Raw genomic sequence first — 16,986 nt, 5'->3', positions numbered from 1 at the left:
CTTACAGATATGGTACTCCCACCCAACATGGGGCCTGTGAAGCACCTACCTCTTCCAGAGTTTAGGAACGGAACCTCCTGGTGAAGCTGCTTTCTGCAGCCAATCCCAGGCCATTAGAGAATCGTCTGTATGTCTCTTCACACCCTCTGGGGCATCATGGGAGGGGGGCAAACTCTGATTCTCTCCAAGCAGTGGTGGCCCATGCCTTTAATCTCAGCACTCGGGAGGCAGAGGCAGGTGGATCTCTATGAGTTCAAGGCCAGCCTGGTCTACAGATTGAGTTCCAGGACAGGCTCCAAAGCTACACAGAGAAACCCTGTCTCAAAAAACAAAAACAAAAACAAACCAGCTTTTCTTTTTTTTTTTTTTTTTTCCTAGAAGTCACCAAAATGGCTGAAGTGGAGCAGAAGAAGAAGCAGACCTTCCACAAGTTCACAGTTCACCTACCTGGTGGTGGACCTGGACCAACTGCTGTCCTATGAGTAGCTGATGCAGCTGTACAGCGCCCAACAGAGGCTTGTGGTGGAAGCAGCACTCCCTACTCAAGCGCCTGAGAAAGGCCAAGAAGAAAGCTACACCCATGGAGAAGCCCGAGGTGGTGAAGACCACGTGAATGACATGATCATCCTGCCCAAGATGGTAGACAGCATGGTGGGCGTGTATAACAAGACCTTCAACCAGGTAGAGATCAAACCAGAGATGATCAGTCACTACCTGGCTGAGTTCTTCATTATCTACAAGCCTGTGAAGCTGGCCTGCCATCGGTGCCACCCACTCCTCCCCATTCATCCCCCTCAAGTAACTGTGGCCAATAAAGACTCATGTATATTAAAAAAACAAAAACAAAACAAAACAAAACAAAAATAGCAACCAAAACCAAACCAAAGAAACAAAAAAACACTTCTCTCCATTCTGCCAGCACATTTCAATTTCTAAGTTCGGGTTGAGTAGCCAGGCAAGGTTGGTTTTGTTTTGTTTTGTTTTTGGGTTTTTTGATTTGTTTTGTTTTGTTTTGTTTTTTCAAGCTGAGCATTCTCAGAATGCTCATTTAGAAACAGGTATTCCAAACACCCAGCAGCAGTTGCTTCATCAGCAGGAGTGGGGAGAAAGGTCACGAAAACCTGAACCTGGGGTCCCATGTGAAACTTTTTGGTTTGCAAATATTTACTGAGCTTCTGTTTGTCGGATACCTTCCACCTGCATAACCTTGCTTCTCCGCACTGCTCACTATTCAGGTATGGCCAGCTGAACTGCAGAGCGCAGACTCAGCCAAGCAGAGGCACTGGCGAGATTCCAACAAAAGTAGAGTGAAATCAAAGTATTTCACCTACCCATACCTGGGTACTATCCTAGGTCACTTGCCTCTGGTTCAGAAGTCTGCAGTTACCATCAGGCAGCCCTCTCCCCTTTAGGTTGGGTACACAGTTCTGCACCAAACGCTGTTGTATCTTTTTGTTCCCAACCCCCCAATGCCTCTATAAAAAACCGTAATCCCTTTGTGAAACTCTTCCTGTTGCCAAGTTTGCATGAACCACTTGCTTCTGGTTAGAACTCAGACTGAAAGAATCCCAGTGGTAGAAACCCAAATTGACACGGACAGCAGTTACATGGGGGGGGGGGGCACACGACATGGGACACGCTCCTTCTGCAACACCAGGTTATCAGCAGTGCACCATCTTCTTATTTAATAGTCCCAGCAGGCCTTTCAGATAAGAGAAATGCATCCAGAAAACTGTGTGCTTTTCTAAAGGTCCTCAATACCCAAGAACAATCAGATTCCATATACACCGAGCTGCCCTGGAAAGATATATAGAGACCAAGAAATTTCGAGGGAAATTCTTGATCAGAGACTGAGGGTGAGGAGGGGACTGGACCATGCATGTTTCTTGGGAACGTCCTGAATTTCAGTGTGGAACTGCAGCTTCTATTCTTTTCAGCGCCGACTGTCATTGTGCTTTGACTTAGACACACTTCGTGGATTTCCGGGCGAGTTTTTGTTCTTAGAAACATTCTCCTTTTCAATTGGGATTCTAGGATTTGCACAAAGAAGTCTCACAAAGTCGTAGGATGTGCCCGAGGCCAACCAATGGGAGTGGAGTGAGACGTCCCGCCCGCGACTACAACTCCAGGAGTCCGGGTCCATCCGCCCCATCTCGTTCGGCTCGCGATGGCGGTGACGCTGAGCCTGGAGCCCGCGGGCCGCAGCTGTTGGGACGAGCCGCTGGGCATCTCCGTGCACGGCCTGGCCCCCGAGCAGCCCGTCACGCTGCGCGCGGCCCTGCGAGACGAGAAAGGCGCGCTCTTCCGCGCCCACGCGCGCTACCGCGCCGACGACCACGGCGGCCTGGACCTGGCGCGCGCGCCCGCGCTGGGCGGCAGCTTCGCCGGGATCGAGCCCATGGGGCTGCTCTGGGCTCTGGAGCCCGAACGGCCATTCTGGCGCCTGATCAAGCGCGACGTGCAGACGCCCTTCGTGGTGGAGCTGGAGGTGCTGGACGGCCACGAGCCCGACGGCGGGCGGCTGCTGACGCGCGCGGTGCACGAGCGTCACTTCATGGCTCCCGGGGTGCGGCGCGTGCCCGTGCGCGAGGGCCGTGTGCGCGCCACGCTCTTCCTGCCTCCAGGTGAGCAGCCCTCCACCTTCCCTTTGCTCAAAGTTCCTCTGTGGTTTTAAGCGAAGAAAAAGGACCTAGGACTCAGAGGGAAGGAGACTGGACCGGACTGGAAGGGGCGTGTTACGAAGATGCTGTCTCCCTGAAGCTGATCCTTCAATTCCACTGCTAAGTTACAAGACCTTTTAAGGAAAGGAACAAGCCACTTGTAATATAAAATTAAAACTAGTGGTACTAAATCCGGTGGTGGTGGTTCACGCCTTTAATCCCAACACTTGGGAAGCAGAGACAGACCGATCTTTAAATTCGAGGCCAGTATGGTCTACAGAGTGCATTCCAGGACAGACGGGGATACACAGAGAAACCCTGTCAAAAACCATAGCCGTTTTAAAATATTGTTTTAAATGTTAAATCTGTTTTGAGCTGTGCATCATAGTCCAGCAGGTTGGGACACCAAAGCACAAGGCTATCTTGAGCTTTGGAGTTCAGGCCAGTCTGGTCAACATAGCAAAACCCCTTTTCAAAACAAGGGGCATTTCTCTTCCTTTTCTTTTCTGTTTTAAATACAATTTTATTTAACTTTATTTTATGTGCATTGGTGCAAAGGTGTCAGATCCCTGGAACTGGAGTTACAGACAGTTGTGAGCTGTCATATAGGTGCTGGGAATTAAATGCGGTCCTCTGGAAAAGCAGCCAGTACTCTTAACCACTAAGTCATCTCTCCAGCCCCCCTTTTCTTTTCTTTTTTTAAAGACAGCGTTTCTCTGTGTTGCTCTGGCTGTCCTGGAACTCACTCTGTAGACCAGGCTGGCCTGAAACTCACAGATCAGCCTGCCTCTGCCTCCTGAGCCCTGGAATTAAAGGTGTGCCCACCATCACCTGGCCAAAGGATGCTACTTGCTTCTGCAGTTTTTCTTTCCATTCCCACACTTCATTAAGATTTATATCGACTAGCAGTTAAAGTACAGGGAGGCCTTTTTCTGTAGACTGGCAATCTGAGAGCATTGCATAGTCTTATATAAAAGGATACATAAAAGGATGTCTACTTAGCCTCTTAAGTAACCAACAAAATGCAAAATAAAACTTCGGGCTATATTGCATAGCTTAAGAGTAACAAAACTTTCAAAGCCTAACATTTCCAATTAATGTTAAATGCTTGGAGGAAAGGTCACTCAGTACATAGCTAGAGAGAGTGGGAGCGTTCATTCAGTTATTCTGGGAAGCAACTAGTTTTTTTTTTTTTTAACTCGGTAGATTAATATGTAATTCTACCATTTTGTGACACATGTGCACCGGAAAGCTTATTGCTTGGAAATAGTCCAAATGGCCCCCAATAATGGAGTCGATGAATAAATGGAGGCATATTTCTACAAGTCAAAGTAATTGATCCACAGCTGCCAGAATCTTGTGCTCAACTCAAAATGAAATCAAAGGTAGGCAAGCTCTCCAATCACTGGTCATCCCCCATAGTGTTCAGGAGCAGGGAGCCACAGCAGTGAGAAGCAGGAGCAGCAATTAGTAACATCCTCTAGTGTCACAGTCCTGCAGGCCTTGGGTATCAGGTCCCTTTGCTTCTGGCCAAGGCCAGTGTTACATCCTTAGGTACAAGACCCTGAACCTCTGTAGATGACAGCTGCCTAGAATCTTCTGGTGACCAGCATCCCTCCCCCAATACTTTTGTTCTTCTTTAGTCTCAGCTCCCTACTCTCTCTCATTTCTCTGTTTGCACCTTTCTTCTTCTTTCCCTAAGCTACTCTTAAATCATGTGGTTGCTCCTTCAGCCCTGCCTGAACCCTTTCCCAGCCCAGTGACTGCTGCCATGACAACTCAGGCAGCCTGCCCCTTGCACACACCACCACACAGGACTGCTGAGGCGTGACAGCAGCAACCTACCTCAGTGGTTTCACAACTTGCTCTGCCAAGTGCTGGGCTTACTTTCGATGTAGGCCAAGCTGGTAACATAAAGACAATGGGGTGTAGCAAGGCTTAGCTTACATTGAAAGTCAGCAAGAAAAGACCACTCAGGAGAAGCCTTTGCCTAATGTTGCTAGCCACACCAGGGGAGGTAGTATTAAAAAGAGTATCTCTCAGAGGACTTGCCGAAGAGTCTGCCTACTTTGTTAGAGAAGGATCATCTGACCTATTTCAGCCTAGCCTCTTAGCACCAATCACTAATCACTGAGATTTGTGTGTTAGACCAAACACAGATTTGCCTTCAGGTACAACTACCAGACTAGCAGGGAAAACACCCACCTCCACACATATACCAAAGTTATTAAAAAGTTTGCTAAAAGTTGTTTGGCCACAGCTACACCTTCTGGCACGAATTATTTATTTATTTATTTATTTATTTATTTATTACTCTTTGCTCTTGGGGCGGGGTCCACCACCCAGCTCCCAAACAAATGCACAGAGTCTTTTTTTGTGGTTTTTCAAGACAGGGTTTCTCTGTGTAGCTTTGGAGCCTATCCTGGCACTCCACTCTGTAGACCAGGCTGGCCTCGAACTCACAGAGATCCACCTGCCTCTGCCTCCCCAGTGCTGGGATACATACACAGAGTCTTATTCTTACTTATGAATGCCCGACCTTAGCTTGGCTTGTTTCTAGCCATATTACCTTAATTTAAATTATCTAGTCTGAGCTAACAGATGAGAAATCCTAGTCATTGGCCAAGCAGCATTTGTACCTAAAAAATAAATAAATAATCTAGTTTATCTTTTGCCTCTGGGCTTTTACATTTCTATATACCTTTCTCTTTTTTTAAGATTTTATTTATTTATTATGTATACAACTTCTGCTTCCATGTATATCTGCACACCAGAAGAGGGCACCAGATCTCATAATGGATGGTTGTGAGCCACCATGTGGTTGCTGGGAATTGAACTCAGGACCTCTGGAAGAGCAGTCAGTGCTCTTAACCTCTGAGCCATCTGTCCAGCCCATATATCCCTTTCTTTACTTCTTAGTCGGTGGCTTGCTGTGTAGCTGGCCCCTTGAGTCTTCCTCTCCTCCTTTTCTCCATCTTCTCTCTCTCTCTCTCTTTTTTTGATCTTTTCTCTTTTTCTCCTTCTATTTATTCTTTCTGCATGCCAGCTCTGCCTATCCTTTCTCTTTCCTCTTTATTAGATCAATCAGGTGTTTTAGTAACTCACTTTCACAAAGGTAAACAAGTGCAACATAAAAGAATGCAACATAGAGCTAGAGAAATGACTCAGAGGTTAAAAGCACTGACTGCTTTTCCAGAGGTCCTGAGTTCGATTCCCAGCAACCACATGGTGGCTCACAACCATCTGTAATGAGATCTGGTGCCTTCTTCTGGCACCAGAAAAATATATATGAAAGTGTTTTTAAGAATATATATATATTCTTAAAAAAAATGCAACATGCCGGTGTTGGTGGTGCACGCCTTTAATCCCAGTACTCGGGAGGCAGAGGCAGGCGGATCTCTGTGAGTTCGATGCCAGCCTGGTCGCCAGAGCGAATGCCAGGATAGGCTCCAAAGCTACACAGAGAAACCCTGTCTCGAAAAACCAAAAAAAAAATAAAAATAAAAAGAATGCAACAAATCTTTGCACCATTAAACAAATGTTCCACAGCATAAACAAATGTAACACAATACATCTTCAACTAATATTCCACAACAGTAACACCCAGCCATGGTCTTTGTGTGGTCATCTCATGAAGTGTTTAAGATGGCTGGTGCTGGCACAAGGTGGCCAAGGCTGTATCTGATTGTCCTACCCCCAGCATCTTTGATCATTTATAGAAAAATGGACAGCAGGAGATGAACATTAAGTTCATAGACCTCAGTATAAACTTGAGGAGCTTGTTAATACTAACACTGATTTTAACAGACTTAAACAGTGCTCATCACCTGCCAGGGCCCAGGTGGAGCCACCCCCAACCCCATCAGTCTCAATTCCATTAAGATAAAATTCATGGGGTAGGCAAACTAAAAGATTTATTTGTTTAGTGTACATGTGGGATACATATGTGGAAGTCAAGGTGTAGTTTGTTTCAGTTCTCACCTACTATGTAGGTCCTGGGGGTTGAACTCAGGCTGTCAGTTTAACAGCAAGTGCCTTGTTCAATAATAACAAAATATGTGAGGCACGCATATAAGAGGTGGTGATACCAAGGGACATCAGTACATAAACCCCACAGTGGTGCAGAAGAAGGAACAGGCAAAAGCAAGGCTTTCTGGTGTCTGTTAGGTGTTTGCTGAGAGGCTATGTCAGGGTTCTCTACAGGAATCGAATTGACAGACTGAATATATACCCTGAAAAGGGATTCATTAGGTTAGCTATGGGCTCTATCGTCCAACAATAGCTATTTACACTGGAGAGTTAGAATATAGTTATCGCACCTTATACCTGCGGGATGCCTCGGCCATCCCAATCTGATGAGGAAAGCCTCTAGGATTCCTAGAGAGCTATGTTGAAAGGCCAAAGAATCTGGGTTTCCATGGCAGCCAAGGTGGCAGCAGACAGAGCCGGCAAACACAACAGGACTCCCTTTGCCTCAGACTGCTTGGTATCTTGATTGTCAGCAGCTGCCCACCTAGGGAGAGGGTCTTTTCTCCTAATTTAATCCTTTCTGGAAATGCCCAGGGGTGTGCCTTATTGATTCCAAATCCAATCAATTTGAAATCTTGATTAACCATAACATTGACTTATTTAAATTGGACATGTGAAAGACAAACCCCCCTTATATACATGGTGAAAATATTTAGGACACAAAATCATGCAAAATGAACATGCAGCCTTTTGAGTCCATGTTCATTCACTCAGCAGAATGCATTTGAAATTCATGTGTGCTTCTACCCATCAGGCCTTTCTGTTTCTTCATAATGCTCCATTCTATGGATGTATCCATTCATTAGCTGAATGAAGGATTCTGAGTTAGTTTACAGTCTGGAGATTATGAATAAAGCTGCTACAAACACTTGAATACTGCACTGAACTGTGTTCTTGTGTGAACACAGTTTTTCATTTCATTTCTCAGTCATTTCATTGGTACTTCAGAGGGAAATGACTGGGCTCTCTGGTTATGTAGTGGTTTAACTTTGTGAACCACAGCCCACTGTTTTCCACAGACTGCTCTGTTTTTTTTTCGTCACACCAGTATTATGTGATAGTTCTGGTTGTTGTGCAGCTGCACCAGCTGTGAGTTTTGTCCAGTTTTGGAGACAAAAGAGGACAATATTTTTAGTGTTGTCATTGTAAAGGTTGTGTGTGTGTGTGTATGTGTGTGTGTGTGTGTGTGTGTGTGTGTGTGTGTGTGTGTGTTCTGAGCCATGCATGCTAGACATGCATTCCTGCCCCCAATCGTCTAAATGTCCCCCTAATGTCTCTGTAAACCCTTGTGGAGTTTTGAGGCTTTAGGTGTGGAAGGGGATGTAGATTTAGCCCAGGCTACTCTCTAGATGCTTGAAGGTAGGAGCTCCGCCAGTATTTTTCACTGTCTGTTGAAAACCTTGTCACCCTCACGTAAGCAACAAACGCCCATTCCTGCCACTGCAAACACTTCTTAGTAATGTTTAGTTCTGTTTCTTCCCCAGAACCTGGGTGCTATCCTGGGATCCTGGACCTTTTTGGAGTTGGAGGTGGCCTTCTGGAGTACCGAGCTAGTCTGCTGGCTGGGAAGGGCTTTGCTGTCATGGCTCTGGCTTATTATAACTACGATGACCTCCCCAAGTGCATGGACACCATGCGCATGGAGTACTTTGAAGAAGCCGTGAACTACCTGCTCAGCCACCCTGAGGTTAGCTCTCCCTCATTTTATTGGCCCCTGTCATATCTCCTCATCATGTGCTGATTCACAGAATGAGCAAACTGATGACAGCCTCTCCCTCTTTATTTCACCAAGAGCCCAAGCCCATTGTCGCTTTCTAGGTTTGATACAAGGAAAGGGAAAGAAAAAGGGAGGCCAGCCCCAGCCAGTGCTCATTCAAATGATGTGCTCAGCAGCCCTCTCCTGCCTATGTCCCTGTGCCCCCATGTCCCCATGTCCCATCCCCCTGTGTGAGTAGAGGTGGAAGCATAGGGTGAACTTGACAGTCAACAGCGGGAGACCAGGGCTCTGAGCTTTGCAGATCCAGCGCCGCAGAGGCTGAGGTGGGAATCCTGCTTGTTTTATAATTTTATAACCAGAACTTAAAGTGACCGGAAGTGTTGGCACTCTCAGAGAAGTGGAGCCAGCGTAGGCTGCATCTGGAGAGAAGTTTGAGAATAGATGTTGCAATTTCCCACTCCACGACTTTGTCACTTCTTCTCTGTTGACTCCTTTGATAAGCAGATATCCTACTTCCATCTTTGTTGCTGTGACTGAAAATAAAAATACCCCAATAAAAGCAACTCATGGAGAAAGGGCTTATTTTAACTCACAGTTACAGCTTATCAAAGTAGGGAAGCTACAGGGGCAATGCTGTTCATATCACATTCATAATGGGGGTTGCAGATCCAAGAATGCACACATGCTGATACTAAGCTCTCTTTTCCCAGTTTTATACAGCCTAGGGCCTAGCTTAGGAAATAATGCTACATACATTCATGGTGGGCATTCCCACCTCAATTAGTGAAATTAAGAAATTCTCTTAAGGGGCTGAAGAAATGGTTCATCAGTTAAGAGCACTGGCGGCTCTTCCAGAGGACCTAAGTTCAATTCCCAGCACCCACATGGTGGCTCACAACCACCTGTAATGAGATCTGGTGCCTTCTTCTGGCCTGCAGAGCACTCATATATAAAATTAAAAAAAAAGAAATTCCCTTAAAGGCATGTCTATAGGTCAACCCAGCCTAGGTTCTTCATTTTAACCCCTTCCCAGTAAGTCTAGACTGTGTCAAGGGGACAATTAAAAATTTCCTAATAGGGTAATTAAAACGTCATTTGATAATGTAATTATTAGAGCTTTAATGAAGAGTTACATTTAAAATTGGTCAAGGGTACTGTTGCCAAAGGGGAGGGTCGAGGAGGAGGAGTAAGAAGGGGGAGAAAGAGAAAGTAATTGATTGATTGATTTCTGTGGGAAGTCAGCCAGAAGATCTTTTGCTTATATAGCCCAGAGGACACTGGGGTTCAGAACAGGAGCAGTCCATGTGGGACAGTGCCAACCTGTCGCGACCGCCTCGACCAGCAAGGATAATGCAACACTGGAGCTCTTCTTACAAGCAGTTTATTCAGAACCTTTTCAACAGCGACCCCCCCCCCCCAAGCCTCTCCCAGCCCTTAAGTAGGCATGGACCACCAACCCTGGATTGCTACGTGGGCACCGTCCATAGGTCCACGCATACGCAAGCAGCTTACGATCATCTGGCCTTAGCCATATATGGAGTTGTTTTTCTAAGAGAGTGCTCGCTTTCGGGATAGCGGAGGGCGGGAGCCAGCGCCATCTTTAAGGTGCGGCTCCACGGAGCTCTCTACAGTTAAGGTGCGGCTCCACGGAGCTCTCTACGCCAACCCAAACCACCCAGAAGGCACTGGGTAGGGAATGGAAGAAAGGGAGTACAACAAACATCTCCCACAGGTTTTGCAGGGAACCAGGGTGCAGAACACAGTCATAACTAGTGTGGCCTGGGGCGCAGGGCTGTGAGGAAATAGAAGAGGCTCAGAACAGGGAGGAGCTGAGGAGGACCAGCAGAGAGAAGTCAAAAGAGAGGAGGCCGGAAGTAAGCGTGGAGGCCAGCCCTGGAGCGAGATAGTGGACAGCATCCCAAACACAACTAGAGGTGGCTGCTGAGATTTTGTGGGACACCTGAGGGTTTGAGCTGCCATGGGAATAGGTAGATTGAGGAGTGAGAAAATGAGACATCCTCCTGACAGCTTCTGTCTTCTCAGTGCAGCATGGAAAGCTGAAGGCGGTGGGACGTGTGGGGGCTCAAGAGGCTGAGGAGGTGGGGGAGCGTGTGAGGTGGTCGTTTGGAGAAGTGAAAGCAAAACAGCAGTGATGTGTGGCAGGACTGATGGGCCAGTCCCTGCTGGTGTCCAATGAGCAGCCAGCAGGAATGTTTGTTTTCCTTAGATTCTTTTGGTCCTGTGCTTTTGGCAGTTTTGGCACTTTTGGGAAGAGTGCTAATGTCTTTTTAGAGTAGTTCCATTCCTGCTAGGATGGTTTCAAAAATAGGTCCATATGTTAACCCTGGTCCATGTAGCTCTCCAGCTGGGCTAACTCACTGTTCCCTGCTGTTCCTGAACTAATTCTTATTAATTCATTAATTCATTCATTCATTATATTTTTCTTAGGTAAAAGGTCCAGGAATTGGGCTGCTTGGGATTTCCAAAGGGGGTGAACTTGGCCTTGCTATGGCCTCCTTCCTGAAGGGCATCAAAGCTGCTGTCATCATCAATGGCTCTGTGGCTGCTGTTGGGAACACCATACACTACAAGGATGAGACTATACCCCCTGTGACTATCCTGAGAAATCGAGTCAGAATGACCAAAGACGGCCTTAAGGATGTTGTGGATGCTCTGCAAAGCCCTTTGGTGGAAGAGAAGAGCTTCATCCCCGTGGAAAGGTCTGACACGGCCTTCCTGTTGCTTGTAGGTCAGGATGACCACAACTGGAAGAGTGAGTTCTATGCCAATGAGATCTCCAAACGCTTAGAGGCCCATGGGAAGGAGAAGCCCCAGATCATCTGCTACCCAGAAGCAGGGCACTATATTGAGCCCCCTTACTTCCCACTGTGCAAGGCTGGCATGCACCTCCTGGTGGGTGCTAATATCACCTTTGGAGGGGAGCCTAAGCCTCACGCTGTGGCCCAGGTGGATGCATGGCAGCAGCTCCAGACTTTCTTCCATAAACACTTGGGTAGTAAGAATTAGGGGGCAACTTCTAAAATATTACCCATTATCTAATGGTTTTGGGGGGAAAAGGTTCAAATACATTGTAAGAATATCAGTTAAGATTACTTCAGCTGAACATAGTGTTTATTCAAGGGCTGGAAAAGTGGTTCAGTGGCACAGTACCCAACTGGCTTGTGTAAGTCCCTGGGTTCAATCCCAAGTGCTGCAGAAAACAGGCAAATGTTGTATGGAACCTGTGCCTATTCAAGAAATAGTGCCCAGAATAAAAAGGATGCCATGAGTTGCCACACTGTTGTGTCATTAAAAATTATGCCCTTCAGTTCTTGGGCCAGTGTTGCTATTGTCATCTTACTTCTAAGAAGTGGCTTTGGGGTGACTTGGGGGCCTTTTTAGATGCTTGACACATTATAGGCAGCAGTGAAAAGAAGGGTTTGGCTGCACACATATCCAACAAGAACAGCTGTTGTTTTAAACAAAATCTCAATCGTTCAATTTTTACCAATAAAGACTTGGGAGCCACATGCTGGGGTGAAACTCTGCTAGCTCAGAGAGGCAGAGAAAGCACCCAGCTGACCTTCCTCCGATGCCCTCATCCCAGAAAGAGGCCTTTCCTATTCAGACTCAAACAAAACTCCCCTAACGATGTGTACCCCCTTCTTCCTGTTCATCTCTCTCTTTCTCTCTCTGACCTCCTGTCTCCTTCTTACTCTCAATGGTATTTTCCTGTCAACTGATTGCTTGTTCTGTCCCTTGACATATAGCTGTTTTGTAACATGAAAAATAAATGAACCAGAGACTAATACTGGTGTTCAAGCTTCAAGCTGAAGATCAGAAATGCAAAGTAGCTGACCACTAGCTCTTACCTCTAGCTCAGGCTGAAAAGGCTGATCCGTGAGGTCTTCACCAAGCCCCAGACTGCTGCCTCTCCTCAGTGTGGCTGGAGAGAATCCAGAGACTACCTCAGAAATGTCTCAGACACTGGACTCCTGTCGTTTATATACCTCTCTAGGGTTAGGGTTAAAGGCATGTGAGCCCAGGTACTGAGATCATCTTTGTGTGAGCTGTTTCTCTTTAGGACTGTATCAATTTCGAGTAGCTCAGTGTGGCCTTGAACTAGCAGAGAGCTGTCTATCTCTGCCTCCCAAGTATCGTGATTTAAGGTGTGTGCCACCATCACCCAATCTCTATAGCTTGTGGCTGACTTTGTTTTCTGAATCTTCAGGCAAGCTTTAATAAATCATAAATAATATATTGCCACTGATTTTATTTAATCCTGTTTACAATATTGAAGCAGTCATCTCTTTTTTGGGGGGCGGGGGGCTTTCGAGGCAGGGTTTCTCTGTGGAACTAGTTTCTCCTGGAACTAGTTCTCGTAGACCAGGCTGGCCTTGAACTCACAGAGATCTGCCTGTCTCTGCCTCCCGAGTGCTGGGATTAAAGTCATGCACCACCAACACCCGGCAAGCAGATATCTCTTGAATTAAAGGTGTGAGCTAGGGCTGAGCCATACCACAGCTAGAAGCAGGTTTTTCCAGTAAATAGTTCAGTCAGTCAGCTATTGGTCATGTGAACACAGGAGGCTTTCTCTACCCAGTGCTAGGTTCATGGTTGAGCCCTTATAACACAAGACAGGTTGTCAGGAGAAAAGCATATAAACGTATTTAATAAAAGTGGAGCCTTCCGAAATGAAGTCTCAAAGCATTATGGAAACCTGTGTGTTTCATTGCCCAGTGTGATGGAAAGTGCATAGCTTGGAAGCCTTTGGGGAAAAGAAGGATGACCTAATTAACTTGGAGGTGAGGAACATGGGAAGGTGTGTACTTTGGTTTTTATTACTGTGATCAAATGTCAGGACTTCTGGGCACACCTTTAATCCCAGGACTCAAGAAGCAGAGGCAGGCAGATCTCTGTGAGTTGGAGGCCAGCCTGGTCTGGACAGTTCCAGAACAGGCTCCAGAGCTACACAGAGAAACCCTATCTCAGAAACAAAACAAAACAAAAAAAACCAAACCCAAAATGTCATAACTAAAAGCAACTTGGGGCAGGGGGAAGGGTTTACTTGTCCTACACTTCCACATCACAGTCCGTTATCAAAGAAGTCAGTACAGGAACTCAAGGCAGGAATCGGGAGAGGCAGGAACTGAGACAGAACTCATAGAGGAGCACTATTACTGGATTGCTCTTCAGAGCTGACTCTGCCTACTTTCTTTCTTCCTTTTTTTTGTAGCTTTAAAATGATTTTACTTTTCAAACAGCCAGTGAATAGTCAGACTTTAGAGTAAACTTGCCAGGGCCTACATTTGCAGTAAAAACATTGCACATTATCTCGAGTTTTCTGAAGGTCTGTGAAGGACTGCAGAGGGTGAGAACAAAGACCATCTTTTGTGGCAATGGTTGTTTTTCTTCCATGCCAGTTGCCTCCTGAGAGCCTGTGTCTCTGAAGGGCTCTTCCAGGGCATCCATGGCACTCTGCCCTTTGGTTGAAACTGGAGAACTAGGACACACTGCAGTTTTCTTTCCCCTGACTTGTTGAACATGCAAACGAGTCTCACCGTTTTCTTGTTCTGGGTGGTTTTTTTCTGATTATCTCATCCAATGTTCTGTGGTACAGACAGAGGAGACTGGTGGGTTGGGAGAGACATGTGTGGTCAAGGGACATTACTCAGCCTGCTTTCTTAAACAACCCAGGACCACCTGACCCATGGTGGCACTACCCAAAGTCAGTAATAAAACTCCCCACCACATCAGTCATTAATAAAAGAAAAACTCCCCAGACTTGCCTACAGGCAATCTGCTGCAGGCATTTTCTCAACTGAGGTTTCCTTTCCCCAAATGACCCTGGCCACTGTCATGAAAATAAAACAGAAACCACCAAGCAGCACAGAATGCAGGCTCAGATCCTTTTTATTTCCTTATCTAGGTAAGGAGGCTTCCTTCTTTCCTCTTTCTTTTCCTGCTATGGTATGTAGTCCAGGCTGGACTGGAACTTGATATCCTCATGCTTCAGTTTCCCTGAGATGACAGGGATGTACTGCCACCCCCAACAAGAGGTTGTTTTTCCTTAATGATATTCCTTTGATATAGGGAGGGAACTTTCTAGCCAGGTCTTATGAAGTGCATAGGGAGAAGCTATGAGAGACAGTCACAGTAAAATATCCTATAGCCCATCAACTGTCTGGCTAAGGACAAATAGTCCACTGGGCTTCTGAGTCCAGGACACGGCCATTGGGACTTCTGCTTGCTGGGTCCTCAGGAGCTTCAGGTAGGGAGAGGCAGCGGCAACCCCATACGTTTCTCCTGATTGTGGTTGGCAGTTGGCCCTGAGTAGCCCACACATAATGGGCACAAACATTTTCCACACTGATTTCTCTAAAGTCTGCATCGGGCTTTTGGCTTCAGGCTGCCAGGATTTGGGGGAGAGAACACTTTTTGTTCCCAGTGTTTTTATGGTAGAAGAGTGTGAGAGAGAAAATGGATATATTAGAATCATAGCCACTTTTTTTTTTTTTTTTTTTTTTTTTTTTTTTTTTAAGGAACTAGAGCTCAGCTCCAGTTTATTAGGGTTAGGTAACCCAGCATCTGATGTCCATGGGGTTCTACCGTATTCTACCCCCCCCTTCCTTCTTGCAATCCTCCAGCCTCAGCCTCCTGAGCACTGAGGAGTAGGCATGCTTTACAAAAGGATATAGATATGATAAGGTTATCATAAGGCTGGGAGGTTTTTTTTTTTTTTTTTTTTTTTGGTTTTTTGAGACAGGGTTTCTCTGTGTAGCTTTGGAGCCTATCCTGGCACTCACTCTGGAGACCAGGCTGGCCTCGAACTCACAGAGATCCACCTGCCTCTGCCTCCTGAGTGCTGGGATTAAAGGTGTTTGCCACAACGCCCGGCAGGTTGGGAGGTTCTTTAGTGAACTATTATCACCTGCATTTGTTTAATTCTTACCCAGCAATCGAATCTCGATTACTCATGAGTTTTTCATGAGGCTCTCAAGAAAGCTAGAGCTTGTTTGTTGAAATATCTGGGAAAGTATCTAACTTATCAAAGCCGAAGAAAAGGGTATCTGTTAGACATCCGAGTGAAGATAGCCCATGGAACCTCTGAGGACACATCAGGGCTGTCAACAGACTGCAAGATGACAGATGTGAGAACTAGGGAGTCATTTTCACTTTCACTTTATATTAATCTATGGCATAAGCTGAGCTAGAAAAATTTAATTAAATACAAGTATGTAAAAATGTGCAGGTTTCCTTTTCTGGGTCAATGTGCAGGTTTCCTTTTCTGGGTCAGGTATCTTGATCGGTTGTCCCGTGGAAAACAAAAAGTCCTGGTGAAAGACCTTAAAGCCATTGATGAACTGAGACGGATGAAATGAAGCTGTCAGGTTGGGGTGTGAGTGAAATGCAGAGGAAAGTAGAGTACCCATGGCAACCAGCTTGTTTGTGGTCAGCATGAGCTGAAACTCAAATTATGGCCCTGAAACATCTCATTACAGGCATCAAATTCACATTAACTAATATACATTTTTGATATAATTAAGAGAAAAAATAAATACTGATATCATTAAAAAAAAAAAAAAAAAACATGTGTAGCCAGGGTGGTGATCCCAGGCCTTTAATCCCAGCACTCAGGAGGCAGAGGCAGGCAAGATCCCTGTGAGTTTGAGGCCAGCCTTGTCTACGGAATGAGTTCCAGGACATCCAGGACTACACAGAGAAAACCCTGCCTCAAAGGAAAAAAGACAACACAAAACCTAGCATACATGTCTGAAGCTATGAAGCTGATGTTAAGGGCATGCAAGATTTCCTAAATTCTAATTTTCCTCTGAGATCTCAGATTTCGTCACTGGTAACAAAGCTGTTTTCCTTTAAGTACCAGGCTGATATGGCTCTTTTGGGAAAGTGTCTGCCTAAGACACAGGTCTTCATGTCAATCATACTGTTAAATAGACTAAATTATGTATGTCATAGTATTATGTTGAAGAAGTTTTATCGCTTGTCTTGGAAGAGTGAGCAGCAGGTCAAGTGCTCACATGGTGACCTGAGTTCAATCCCTGAAAATCATGAAAACGTAGAAGGAGGGAAGTGATTCCATAAAGTTGTTCTCTGACCTCAACACTCATGATATAGCATGCTCTCCCTTCTCTCTCTCTCTCTCTCTCTCTCTCTCTCTCTCTCTCTCTCTGTCTCTCTGTCTTTCTCTCTCTTTCTCTTTCCTCTTCTCCCTCTCTCTTACACACATATCTTTTTAAAAAATTGTTTTATTGTATTATTTCAGGGGTATGGTTGTTTTACCTGCATGTATGTTTATGCACCAAGTGAGTGTAGTGCCCATAGAAGCCAGAAGAAGGCATTGATCCTCTGGAACTGTAGTTACAGATGTTTGTAGGTGCTGGGAACTGAACCCAGATCATCTGGAAGCAGAGCCTATGCTCTTAGCTACTGAGTCATTACTCCAGTCCCCATAAAATGGGAAAAGAAAAGAATTCTTACAATGCAACAATAAAAAGACAATCAGCACACACTGTTGATGAGGTCTAGCGTGATTCTCCAGAGTTAAGTACAGTTTTGTCA

General features: G+C 45.7%; 1 protein-coding gene and 1 pseudogene across 1 annotated transcript; both read left to right on the top strand.

Moving 5' to 3' along the window:
• The first annotated feature begins 389 nt into the window (after positions 1 to 389).
• Positions 390 to 1,936, top strand: LOC100773148 (annotated as a pseudogene).
• A 129-nt stretch (positions 1,937 to 2,065) lies between these two features.
• LOC100753222 (acyl-coenzyme A thioesterase 1) lies at positions 2,066 to 12,215 on the top strand. Its single transcript, XM_027418466.2, has 3 exons — positions 2,066 to 2,624; positions 8,174 to 8,376; positions 10,855 to 12,215. Exons 1-3 carry the CDS (start codon positions 2,168 to 2,170, stop codon positions 11,431 to 11,433), a joined length of 1,239 nt encoding a protein of 412 aa, XP_027274267.1. The 5' UTR covers positions 2,066 to 2,167; the 3' UTR covers positions 11,434 to 12,215.
• Positions 12,216 to 16,986: the final 4,771 nt, after the last annotated feature.

Source organism: Cricetulus griseus, chromosome 5, assembly GCF_003668045.3.
Source record: "Cricetulus griseus strain 17A/GY chromosome 5, alternate assembly CriGri-PICRH-1.0, whole genome shotgun sequence".
In the NCBI taxonomy this organism is placed as follows: domain Eukaryota; kingdom Metazoa; phylum Chordata; class Mammalia; order Rodentia; family Cricetidae; genus Cricetulus; species Cricetulus griseus.
This window is presented reverse-complemented; position numbering and strand designations above follow the sequence as displayed.

Bases quoted from the DNA above. Each gene is read 5' to 3' on its own strand.
- LOC100753222 (XM_027418466.2), top strand. From the start codon at position 2,168: ATGGCGGTGACGCTGAGCCTGGAGCCCGCGGGCCGCAGCTGTTGGGAC. The intron at 2,625-8,173 runs GTGAGCAGCCCT...TTTCTTCCCCAG, and splicing joins CACGCTCTTCCTGCCTCCAG to AACCTGGGTGCTATCCTGGG. The intron at 8,377-10,854 runs GTTAGCTCTCCC...TATTTTTCTTAG, and splicing joins ACCTGCTCAGCCACCCTGAG to GTAAAAGGTCCAGGAATTGG.